Source organism: Cyprinus carpio, chromosome B18 (assembly GCF_018340385.1).
Source record: "Cyprinus carpio isolate SPL01 chromosome B18, ASM1834038v1, whole genome shotgun sequence".
Classification (NCBI taxonomy): Eukaryota; Metazoa; Chordata; class Actinopteri; order Cypriniformes; family Cyprinidae; genus Cyprinus; species Cyprinus carpio.
This window is the reverse complement of record NC_056614.1, coordinates 3,294,599-3,307,942: the sequence shown is the minus strand read 5'-3', so window position 1 is coordinate 3,307,942 and position 13,344 is coordinate 3,294,599. Positions and strand designations below refer to the sequence as shown.

At 38.7% G+C, this 13,344-nt stretch overlaps 1 protein-coding gene across 1 annotated transcript in view; it reads right to left on the bottom strand.

Moving 5' to 3' along the window:
- Positions 1–2,041: 2,041 nt before the first annotated feature.
- LOC109099839 (delta and Notch-like epidermal growth factor-related receptor) overlaps positions 2,042–13,344 on the bottom strand; it is a 31,117-nt gene continuing 19,814 nt past the window's right edge. Inside the window, exons 8-13 of the mRNA XM_042743483.1 lie at positions 11,085–11,315; positions 8,063–8,185; positions 7,875–7,988; positions 6,912–7,043; positions 6,039–6,285; positions 2,042–4,692 (exon numbers count right to left, since the gene is read on the bottom strand). Coding sequence (XP_042599417.1) covers positions 4,581–4,692; positions 6,039–6,285; positions 6,912–7,043; positions 7,875–7,988; positions 8,063–8,185; positions 11,085–11,315 — 959 coding nt within the window. The 3' untranslated portion in view covers positions 2,042–4,580. The remainder of the gene's footprint in view (positions 4,693–6,038; positions 6,286–6,911; positions 7,044–7,874; positions 7,989–8,062; positions 8,186–11,084; positions 11,316–13,344) is intronic.

The window sequence follows — 13,344 nt, the reverse complement described above, 5'->3', positions numbered from 1 at the left end:
TGTGTGTGCACTTGGATGGGTTAAATGCAGAGCACCAATTTCGAGTATGGGTTACCATACTTGACAAATGTCACGACTTTCACTTTCATATAAATGACAATCAGTCCTCATTTACCTACAGTACGGAGTCGTTCACAAGCTGCATGCGCAATAAAGAGCTGCTTTGTCTTTGACAAATTATAGCAGACATTTGCAAGTTTTGTTTCCTACAATAGTTTGTAAGGTAAATACACCTCATCCAGCACTCTTTTTGTTTTCTGTCTTGTAAAATATAAAGCTATTCTACTATCTCGGTTTGAGAAACCCCTGCGAAAGGTTCAGTGCATGAGTAAACTGTCCGAATAAATCGCAAACAAATTCAGAACATTACGCAAATCCGATGATTCCTTCGTGAATCTGACATTGGTAGCTCTGATTCTAAACAGCTGAAAACGTAGGCTATTAAAAATTATTAAAAAAAAAAATATAAAATTTAAACCCAACAAAATTATATAACATAATATATTAAAAAATTAAATTTTAAATCTACTTTTATTTTTTTAGTCAATAGTTACACTTGCCTTTACGGATTTATGTTCACTATACCAAAATTATATTTACTTTTTTAAGGAATACACACACACACACACAGAGAGAGAGAGAGAGAGAGAGAGAGAGAGCACGATCAAATAAATACAGTTATCTTTATAATTTATTTTAAAGGTTCTATAGACAGATATTTTTGCTATCGAACATTATTGCCCCTATGACAACTAGTTCCATTCTGATTTAGCAAGACAATATATATATTTGGAAATTTTATAACTAGGTATAAGCTTTCGAACCAGTTGTCCACTGAATGAATGAGTGTTTTGGGACTCACAGAGAAGCAGTGTGGTAAACCTGGACCTTCTGAAACCCTCATGATGTCACAGGTCAGAGACTGACCCTGTCTATAAATGGTGTGTTAAATTTGGATTTTCCAAGATTTGCAAACAGTTAAACACATCTGGTATGTAAAGAGAATATTTAAAAGTGCAAGTTATATTCTGGTAAGGATACAGGTACAATAATTTATGATACAGCGGCTTGCCACTTACTCACACACATATTTGACCTATTATTCATTAATTCCACTGTAAAAAAGTGGGTACTTTTTGGTTCAATTCACTTCATGTGAGTGCACATTTAACATTTTTTTTTTTTTTTTTACAATCACAATATTTTTGTATAAAAATGACATCATACTGTATACTGTATGTACTTTTCTGTTAATCTCGTAACTGCATATGCATCAGAGTCCATTACAGGATTTCATATTTTCTATATGTAGTAGAACAATGGCATTCATCTTTATTTTAATCCAGAGACTGCTTATAGACAAATGAGAGGTCAAATAAACACTTAAGGGGGTCAAAAGGGACCTCAGTCTGTCAAAGAGGTCAAAGCCATCAAAACTGTGTCCTTTCTTCCCTGCGGTGGGGGACTTCTGAGTGACCAGAGCGTCGTCACAGTATGCCATTCTTACAGATGTTTACTTTCAGAACATCTGGAGCCCACACAAGGTCACTGAAGGGTTCAGGACATCGTTTGAACTCCATATAAGGGCACGGCCAGCTGGGGGACGTTGAATGCGCAGACAGTCAAAGGCATTCAGACAGTGGAAAACACATCCTCTCTCTTACCGTCTGCATACAGTGTGTTTCTCATCTTGAGGCATGAGACACGATTGCAACACTGAATGCTTTTACAAATGTCAAGTTTGCTTTGCGCACTACAAGGAAAGAGGTTCTGAGTTTGGACTGTTTGGAGAGATAAAGTGTGTTTGTGTGTGTGTGAGACCTACCATCTGTTCTTTGGGATGAACAAAACACGTCTGATGTGTGCGGCATCTTCCAAAACGTCTTGTTCCCTGTGATATGAAGTTACATGTTGTGCTTCCTTATCTACAATTAAATATCTTCAACATGTACTAGAAACATCCATCAGGATTTGTACTTTTAAGGTTCATTGTATCTCATCTCATTTATCATATGTTAAACACCCAAGCATTAAAAGAGGCTTTAGACTTTCACTTTAACTTTTATTAATACATCATTCCACATATATAACCAAATGGGTGTTATCTTTATCTAACAAAAACAGTGCTTGGGTTAGAAGCTTCCCTTTAGTACTGATCCTAGACAAAACCTGTTCATTCACCTAAAGATGAAGATAAAATCTTAAAACTTGCCCTCATGCTGTTAATTTCTGATCTCCTGTAGAACACTAAAACAGGATATTTAGAGAATGTCCAAGGGCTGATATACCTTGGTCAAGCTCCAAAATGGACAAAACACAGTAAAACTGCCAAAAAGTCTCCCAAAAAGCTTCCAAATCTCATTCACCCTTTTGTTCAGTTGAAAATATTCAAATAGTGAGATCAGCCTTAAGAAACCTGAGCCAGTTTTATTTGATATCATTCAAACCAAACATGGCACGATGCTTCTTAAGGAGGAATGTATTCTTACTTACACACATGATTTGAAAGCTATGACAGAGATTTTTGGTGAGCATTTTGCATTTCAGTCTGCCCATCGTACAGTTTTATCATACAGCTTAAATATATAGTGCATGTGTCTTATGAAGATAAACTGTTTTAATGCTTTTTCCAGTACTTTCATTGAATGGAAAAGAGCAGCTTGGACATTCTGCAAAATTACTCATTTTTAGGCAAATCATTTCCTTAATTCAGGCTTTAAAAAGCATCAAAACTGGTCTCAGATCAGCTACAGAGGGCAACTTCTACCGGTCTATACTAAGCAAAGGGATAACCATAGGATTACAATGAGTATAAGTAGGAGCAGATATGGAAGATAAGAGAGAAAGGGAGATGGGTTATGGAAAGAATGAAAACATCCTATGAGTACGACTCCAGCCAGATTCAAATGAAGAGAAAGAGAGGGAGAAAGAGCTGGAACCCGTTGCAGGAACACCAGAAGCGCATGGCAGAAATACACCGGTCTTAACCAGACTCCAGGACCTGTCGGAGACACTTCACTTGTTCCAATACTCTGAGTCACTAATGTCTCAGTAGATACTAATGGGGAAGGTAATCTTATTCTTGGAGGCTATTTTTAAGTCCATTTCAGTGCCAATAAACATTCTGTGCAGATTAAAAGTTTCAAAGTTTCCTACTTGTCCACATTATTTTCCCTACAACTTCCATTACACAGGCGGCATTTTCAGTTCTTGAATTTTCCATGGCTCTCACGCATTAATGTGTTTACATTCACAATCTTACGATTATGTTTAACAATCTGAAAACATGGAAGGCCATGTAAATATCAAGTAAATGTCAAAACCCATATGGCACACTTTGATTTTTCCCTTTACTCAGATTTCACTTTGCCCATAAACTGGCGTTTTATTAAACATGCACGTCTGTTTACATTTAGACGTTGAAACCAAAATGTAAACTCAGTTTTCTTGTATTGCCAAATTGTTTATGAGCAAATTCTTGATAGTTATTGGCATTCTACAGTACTGACTCACTAGTTATCGTTAAGGTTTTTTTTTTTTTTTTTACTCTCCCTGATAATTTGTAGTCACATTTGCAAAATTTCAACAATATTTTTCAGGCAAAAAAATTATATTTTCCATTTCCATTGAGGGATATATGATACACAGCTCACAGAGAAGTCACCTTCAAAAGCTGTAAATCTGCATGATCAACTTGAACACAAGTGAAATCTGCATGTGAGACTCCCAATCGCATAGATTCCTCTTGAAATCACTGGATTTTGCCTGCGAAATTTTGCAGAGCAGCGGTAAATGTGATCGCAACTTAAGAGGATTTGCAGGTGTACTTGAACAGAGAAGTCTTCCATAAAACATCATGAAATATAGATCTGAAGGCCTAGTTTATTACTCAGTGAAACGACACCACCAAACATTACTTTTAAAAGCACTTTGTTGTGCTGCCTTCACATGGACAGTGGTATCTTAAGACTTTGCTAACACCAAGTTTATGACACAAAAGAGACCACAATGAACAAGAAAAAAGAAACAGTGTACATAAGGTTACAGAATAATGCCAAACCACTGATCCTATCCATGCACCAGTAAGGCAACCTAAATTAATTCTTCTGTATAAAGTTACAATTTAACTGTACTATGAGTTCTATTACTCCTAATTCTACAGCTTTTGCTTGGATTGCTGCTATCTTATTTGTAATCAGAGTCTAGAGGGTGTAAGGGTTCGGTTAAACACCCCCATCACACACATTTTGCAATGTAGCTTGTTTTTTTCATCTACTTACATTCCACAAAACATTTGTGTCTGCAAACAAAACACATTTGTTTTTGGACTATTCCATTAACTAATTCTGTGCAGCACTCCTAGTGCCTGATATGAATTAAAAGCTTCATGGTTTACAATGATAAAATATATCAATTTCAAAAGTTTTTTGTAAGGTTTGATTCATTTTTTAAATCTATCCTCTGGAAAGAAATACTGCACGGATTGGCTCGTTTTAAAGGCTGGAACAGTGGCTGTGTGTGTGTGTGTGTGTGTGTGTGTGTGTGTGTGTGTGTGTGTGTGTGCGCGCAGATGTACTGCCTCACAAATCTTTAGTTTTAATGAGTGCGACTAAAGGCTTGTCATCAGGGCTGTAATCTTCATAACTGATGGGAGTCGCATCATACATTGCTGGTCTGGATTTCTTCCCAAACCTGTAACACACACAAATGAATAGGACATTTTTGTTGTTGAATAGTTGTTTGATCTCATGAGTCTAATAGCCTGCAATAACCCGGTTTGACCAGTGTGGCGCTGTAGTGCAAGACTGTAATTCAGCCCTCTTGGCTACAATCCAATAATAGAAGAAGACACGCTTATGAGAAGTGCAACAAAACCAAACCAGTTTTACGAAACTACAAACAAAAAATGCTGCCATGTTTAAGTTCACCGATACACTCACGGCACAGTTTGCTTCACTTCGCTTAAGGGTTAAAAGAAGTTTGATATAAGCAAGTAGTGGTTTACTGTTAGCGAATATCCCAGCGCTGCTGAGAGCAGGGTTTGGATGAATATGCAAATATGTGCTGCACATTTTCCTTGCAGAAACGAAATAAACATATAACAAATATGAAAGCGGTGAGAAAACAGCTGTTAAGAAAGCATCTGATCATAGTGATGTGGATAAGTTTGCACCAGTTCTGCCACTGGCACTCCAGGAAAGTCACAATTATATATTTGTATAACACTTTATGCAATTGACTGCTTTAAAGCAAGCAGCTTCTGCTATGTATATGCTTGTATAGAATATGTATAATTCGATATTTAAAAGAACTGCAAAAGCTGAATAATTGATCAAAGCCTAATGATTAATCTGTGAAAGAATCGATTAGTCGATTAATCGTTGCAATAATCGTCAGATTAATTGATTCTCAAAATAATAATTTGTTGCAGCCCTACAAAATTCTGTCATTAATTACTCCCCCTCATGTCATTCCAAACCTGTAAGACCTTCGCTCATCTTTGGAACACAAATTATGATATTTTTGATGAAATCTGAGAGCTTTCTGTCCCTCCATAGACAGTAATGGTCCTACTACATTCAAGGTACAGAATCATAGTAAGGACAGCCATAAAATAGTACATGTGACATCAGTGATTCAAGCTTAATTTTATGAAGCAATGAGAATACTTTTTGTGCGCAAAGAAAAAAAAAATAACGACTTTATTTAACAATTTCTTCTCTTCCCTGTCAGTTTTGACGCATGTCCTTGCTACCTTTCTGGGTCTTGAACATGTCAGTTGCGATGCTGTCAATGTAGGGACAGAAAGCTCTTGGATTTCGCCAAAAATATCTTAATTTGTGTTACTAAGATAAACGAAGGCCTTACGGGTTTGGAAGTACACAAGGGCAAGTAATTAATAACAGAATATTCATTTTTGGGTGAACTATCCCTTTAAGTTGTATTAGAAAGAACAGACTGAACATTCTTAAAAAATATCTTTTTTTGTGTTTTTACAGTTGAAAACATAAAAAAGGCATATAAAAACTATATATTACCTTGCGTGGCGGATAGAGGCGATGGCGTTGCTGAATTCACTGTCGATACTGCGGCAGTTGTAAAACTCCTGGTAGGTGTGACGGGAGGAGCCCTGGTACTCGATACGGCTGATGCGACAGATGCCAACAATGAGGATGATGAGCATCAAGACGAAAGCCACGCACAGAGCACCGATGATTATGTACAGAGAGTGACGTGGCATGTTGGTCAGCGAGTCAACCGGCTGAGCCATCTTCCACTGCAGATCTAATAGAAAAGAAAGTGTCTTCTTGAGAAAAACTTAAAACTTATAAAGCTGCTAGGGTGTTCTAGATGGGGCATTGCTAGGGGGTTCTGGGTGAATGGGTGCAGTTCCTTACATTTACAACAGCAGTCGAGCTGATGAAATGCTTTAATAACAGCCACAGACCAAGCCATCATCTAGCAAGGTCATACACACACCCATAAACACAGTGGGATATTCCTGAGAATCTCTGAATGGCCAGTTATTTCAGAGAGTCACATGGCTCCACCTCCTCACACGTCACAGTCATCCCACAATGATGTGAGCTGGCGGAACGTGAGGAGGTTAACAGAAAGCTAATGGTGCAGAGTCACAGCTGCCATAAAAGGCAGGAGCACGTCACTCCTCAGAGGATCCGCTCTCTACCGCTGTGCATTCATAACACTGTCCTTGAGGCCTAAGTCGTCATGGAAAAATGACTGAACTGCCCACAAGCAAAGCAAGAACACCGCTTCCCTTTAAGGCACCACCCCCATGGATGATTTTAAATCATACTTGTGTTTTTGTTATAAATTAAACAATTATAAATAATTCACGATTATGCAATAACTGTGTAGTGTTTGTAGGTAGGAAGTCTGGCATAACTCACGGATCTCACAGCTTCCGCCGACCCAGCCAGGAGGGCAGTGACAGGTGTATCCGTTCGATTGGTCGATGCAGGTCCCGCCATGATGACATGGGTTGCTCTCACACTCATTGATGTCAACCTCACAGTTCTCACCTACAAAGAGACAAAAAGACTATCAACATTCCACTAAAAATACACAATGGCTATGTTTAGAATGTTTATGTTTATTCTGCTGAATACTGCATACTAAGCAGTACACATGTAAAACAATACAAGAGCAATTTTCCTTGAAAATGAAAAAAAAAAAATGTTTGCATGTTTAATCCAACGTGTGCACAAATGTTATAATGGCTGTCTGATCAAATGGTGGAAATCAATAGTCAAGTTGAATGCAATGCATTGTGTGCCACAGTATATTGTGAAGTGTGCCATATTGCACACTTACATTAGCAAATATATTAGGTTAGGGATTTTTTTAACTGGGGTCCATGAAAAGGTTTACAGAAAACAGAGTAAAAAGAAAAGTTAAGTTAAAGTTAAAAAAAAAGGTACGAAAGAAAGGCTGATTACAATCAAAAATAAATAAAAAGATAATGTAAATAAATAAATACTAAATCTAACTTACAGTATTACGGGTAAAAAAGTATCATAATGCTCTTATCTATATTGCTAAATATTTACCTACTTATTAGAAACCAAGTATTTATCAAATTTTTTTTTACACAATATTATATATATATATATATATATATATATATATATATATATATATATATATATATAAATTGGGACTTTATACATGAAAATATTTAGCTGCCTTTTAAATCCTTGTCCCTTGCACAAGTATGATAATTTTTAGAGGTCTGTGGATTCTAATAGATTAGAAATCCCTATATTAGAAGTAGTAGTATGGTAATATGGTTATTCCGAACCCAGCCAAAGACACACATATATCATACAAATATAACAAACACAAATATTCACCCATATATCCTGGAGGACACACACAGGATGCGTTTCTCCCTCCACTCTCACAGCGTCCTCCATTCTGGCACCTGAGCTTCAGACAGGGGTCCTTATATATCTCACAGTGCTTACCTGAAATAACCCACAACAGATTAATCACGTGTCCTTTCTAATAACATTTTTAACCCCAAGTGCATGAAACGCACCTGTGAACTGTGGGGCGCAGATGCACTCGTAGGCATTGATCAGGTCTCTGCATGTGGCGTAATTCTGACAGGGAGCAGACAAGCATTCATTATACTCCTCCTCACAGTACAGACCATGATAACCTAAGAGAGTAGATAGAAAAACACAAAATTATTGTCTGTAGCAATCAACAGCATGTTATAGATGTAGTCGATAGAGCTCAAGTTGTATTTCACCTGAAATTTTCCTAGAGAGCCACTAGAGAGCAGTGTTTAGTTTAGTTGGGGTTTATAGGATAAGGTCAGCAGGAGCAAACTGATGGAACATTTCTTTGTTCTGTTTCAAAGTTTAAAAATTGGATTAATGGATCTGTTTAAATCGCTAACCCCAAGTAAGAGCAATAGCAATAGTGATGCTAAAGATCAAAATAAAAACACTGAACGCAGAGCATTTCAAAGGATACTGCATTTGATATTGTGCACAAACACAACTCTCTGCAGAAAATATGGTTACTTTACAAACTAATTGACATCACGAACTACTGGCCTGGCATGAATAAGACAGCAATTTAAGTTGTTTCGCAGATCCATGTGAATGGTGATCATTTTGATAAAGAAGTAATTTGTACACAAAATATTACTAATGCACATTTATTAAAGCAATAAAATAACATAACTATCTGTGAAAAAGTGCATAATGTTTATAAACCAAATATAATTAAGTTGCTTAAACAGTTATAAACAAAAAATAATCATGTATAGTTTAATACAAAGGGACGAAAGGCAATCACACAGAGTATAAGATGCAGTGGGATGGGGAAAAAAATTAATAAAACATGTTTTTTAAACGCTGAACTTAATTTTACATGGCTTTCTAAACATGCGTCTCTTTTGTGCGAGACGTGAGTGCAACGTTGATAGATGTCCCTCTAGAAATTGGGACTTTATACACTGATTCTCTTTTCCAGCAATGTTTTGAATAAACATCACCGCATCTAGTGGGTTCAACTGGAAAGGCTAACAAAAACATTAAAAGCAACGACACATCATTATCATCACATTTTTGTGCGCCATGCTACCTGACGCACACCTAACATTCGGATCCAGCGTTTTTGCATTCAAATGTGGATTTTATTTTTAGGTTAGAGGAATAATCAAAATTCAAATTTTTATTTGACAGCCCTACTACCACCTTGGGAACAAAACAACTAGACATATGCACACTAAAAAGTATCATCCTCGACCAGTCTCTGATCTATCACTACCAAGAACACAACCGCTTGACATATGCACACTAAAAAGTCTCATCCTCGTCCAGTGTCTGTGCTATTTCTCTCCAGAAGTTACGAGCGATAAAAATGTATTTCTAATTGTTTAGTTATGGGTATTTCTTAAAACTTTCATGCTGTGTTCACACCAAACGCGAATAGAGCGTCTGGCGCGAATGATTTCAATGTTAAGTCAATGTAAAGGCGCGTTTACGCGCGTCTGGAGGTCTCGCGGCGCGAATGAGGCGTTTAGCGCGGCGCGGTAGACGCGAATTCGCCTCATTCGCGCGTCTAGTTCGCGCAAATGACGCGAATTGAGCGTCTGGCGCGATACGCGCGTTACGCGCGAATGTGCTTTTTGTGCATTTATGTGTTTGACGCGAATTCGCGTCTGCCGCCCGAGTTGAAAAATTTGAACTTTGGCGTCAATTCGCGCCGCGTTAACCAATCAGGAGCCTGCTCAGGAGTCACTCATTCAACATGGAGGAACGAATGATATTGTCAGTGAGCAGTCACCCGGAGCTATATGACAAACGTTCATATTTCTATAGACAGGAATAAAAAGAAACTCGCTTGGAAGAGTGTGTTGTAAATACACATTTAACTTTTGAGTCACGTACATGTTTATCGACCCGCGGCCTTCCCGTCGTTTTTTTACAAGTATTTTCCCCTACTTTTCGCTAACAAGATAATGTGTTTATTCAGAGGACGTGTGCAGGAAAAAGTGGAAAAGCCTCGAATGCTCGATCAACATCAGCCATCATACACACAACCGCCTAGCACTTGCCCCTCCCACAAGAAGCGGATGATTTCGCCTTGGACGCGCGTCAATTTCGCTTCAAACTATTTCGCTCTAGACGCGCGAATGCATTCAAAATGTTCAAGCGGCAAACTAGACGCGGTAGACGCGAATTTGACGCTCTATTCGCGTTTGGTGTGAACGCAGCATCACACAACCGCTTATCAAGACATGCTGAGAAACAAAAGTTCAGACAAGTGTTGTGGACAAACTAATTAGTGGAAAAACCTCAAGCTAGTTGAGAAAATAGAATACGCATGGTTTGGGCTGTATACAATACATGCATTTTATGCTGATAATTAAATTGAAGTCATGCATACATCATGCACTGTATGTATACCTTAGTGCAGGGTTCCTCAAATCTTGCCCTGGAGGGCCAATGCACTGCAGAGTTTAGCTCCAACCCTGATCAAATTCACCTACCTGTGATTTTCTAATGATCCTGAAGACACTGATTAGCATGCTCAGGTGTGTTTGATTAGGGTTATAGCTAAACTCTGCAGGAAAGTGGGCCAGATTTGAGGATCCCTGCCTTAGTGTATGTGTAAAAATAGAGTAAACTTTGGCCTTTTTTGGGGCTTTTACTCTGTAAACATCACTAATTAGTATCCCAGGCCGAGAATGCTACCATTAAATCATTTGATCATTTGTTTCACTGAGTGTGCAAATCTCAGCACTCCCCTTGGAACGGGCATTTGTTGTCAGAAGTGTCATCTTCATAGCGCCATCCCTTTGAGCATTACTTGCAATCCCACCGGAGAACATTTAGGTCCCATCGGACACCTCTTATCAGAACGGGGTGATATCAGTGGATAGACTGATCCGGCTGCACAGCTGGTGCAGTCATACTTCACAGACAATGATGTCTGAGCACGCAATACACAGGAGGCAGTTGCCATGGCAACCATACATAGTTGGAGGGAATGTAAGGGACAGACACAGCTACTGTATGAGCGGAGGCCAGCGAGATCCTCACCTGGTACACACAGACACCTGTAACTAGTGCCGATGCTGCGGCAGATGCCGTGAGCGCATGGGTTGAGGGCACAGAAGTCCACTAGCTGGGCACAGGTGGGTCCGGTGAAACCTGCAGGACAGGTGCAGCTGAAGCCCAAACCAGCACCCTGTGGGGAGCAGCTGGCATTATTGTGGCAGGGCCCAGAAGCACAGGGATCAATCTTCTGCTCGCACATGGCACCCTGATAACCTAACAGAGAGAAAGAGACTAAGATGTGCAGTATTGCATAAAGAAACAAGTTTGAGTCTGATGCAGTTTTTTTGATCTGAACATTTCATAGGGCCTGGATTGTATGTTAAGATGTGGGTGTGGCACTCAGAGACGAACATGAGCTTGTAGGGTTGTGTTTAAATCGATAAATAGTAAAAGATTTTGGTCACAATGCCAGAACTATATACAGATGAGTGACAAAATAAATGAAAAACCTGTATGAAATGCCTTAGTAAAGTTGGGCAACCACTACTGCCAGAGCAGCTTCAGTGCGCCTTGGCACACTGTAAATATCTGGAAACTCTATTGGATGGATGGAGCACCACTGTATTCCCTTAATTGGCATTTCAATGATGATGATGGAGAACCTTGAAAATCTAAACGTGTTCGACTGGGTTGAGATCAGGTGGATTTTCCTTTGCATTTATCAGCTGTTTGCATAAAAATTCAGTAAAAAACAGAATTCTGTAAATAAGTGTGTGCAGGCACACATGTACAGTGTATGTTTGTTGTTGTGCATTTGTAGTCTTCTCTTAGTAACATGCACGCACCAGCAGATTACAAGCTTGGTGGCTATGATCCCCCCAATAAATGTCAATCACACACAGAGAAATAGAGCTCAGTGCGCTGATCCACCCACAGTTTTCCTTATGGAAGCGCTTTCATGCATTACCTTAATGAAACTCTCACGGCTTGACAGAGCCAACATGAATGTGCTTTACTGCCAGTATTAGAGGAATAGTTCAACCAAAATTGAAAATGCATCTTGACAGTCGTCCATTTAACTTGTGTACTATTTAATTTTTCTGAAGTCAAACGTACATGTAAGCTCAAATCAATGTCAATTCTGATATCAGTTTGATCAAAAAACATAATTGTTGTAATGTGACTCATGACCAAACCTCACACAATTGGTACCATATTTCATTTGAGAGCTTCATTGAAGGGAAAGATTTGCAGTGAATGATTTAAATTTTAGTCTGTCTCTTACACAAATCCATTGTATGGATACTCTGAACATAGTGAAGGAGTAATTTGGACTACTTTTATAGTGCATTTATAGAGATTCATAAATGTGAATATTACCAACTGTAACTGTATGATAAACTGCTTTGAAAAAATCATCCTATTGTGTTCCACTGACATTTACATTTATACATTTAGCAGACATTCTTATCCAAAGGGACTTACAATAGATGAGAATAACCAATTTTGCAGCATTCACAGTATACAATTCAATGTTTATTAGACAGCCAGAGGTTGGTAGAGCAGAGGAGAAATGCAGAGAAGAGAAAGAATATTTCAGTGGTTTAGGGTTGTAGAGTGGTGGGAAAAGGATGTCTTCATCTGCTTCAGCTGGTTTCAGCAGTTTGGGTGAAGGATAGTAGCTAATTTCAACAGAGAAGGGAAGAAAGGGTGACAGCTCTGAAAAACTGTCTTCCATGTTTCGAATGGTGCTAAAGGTTAGATTCCAACCGAACGCCTTTCATTGCTATTTGTGATCGTTTCTATTACCGTCCAGAGTTTGAATGGATGGTTTAGCCCTGAGATGTCAAAATAGCTATTAACTGCCTCACATATTTAAAGTACCCTGAGCTGTACCACACTAATTAGAAATGTGCTAATGGTGCCACTTTCCTTATTGTTTCAGCATTCCTAGTGCCTGTTCACAAAGCAAGATTCATATTTCAGCCTACGAGTGCATTTCTGCCACCAAAGTTCAAGGGATTCCTATCAAATTTCCTTTCTAGTCGGTTTCTAGTGCTTCTTCGGGAAGCAGAAGTGGTTGTGTCCCTGTTCTATCTGCTGACTGAGAGCGTGCCCTGGTTAGAGAGAGAGCCTGCGCTGAAGGTGCGGTCCTCCTGAGAGAGAGAGGGCGGTGCTGGGCTGTGCTTCACGATTAATTGGAAGAAAGGAAGAGAGTTTAAAATAAGCAACTCTCTGACACACTTAGAGAGAGCAAGAGGAGAAGGAACAGAAATAGAGCTTGAATCAGGACGATTCAATT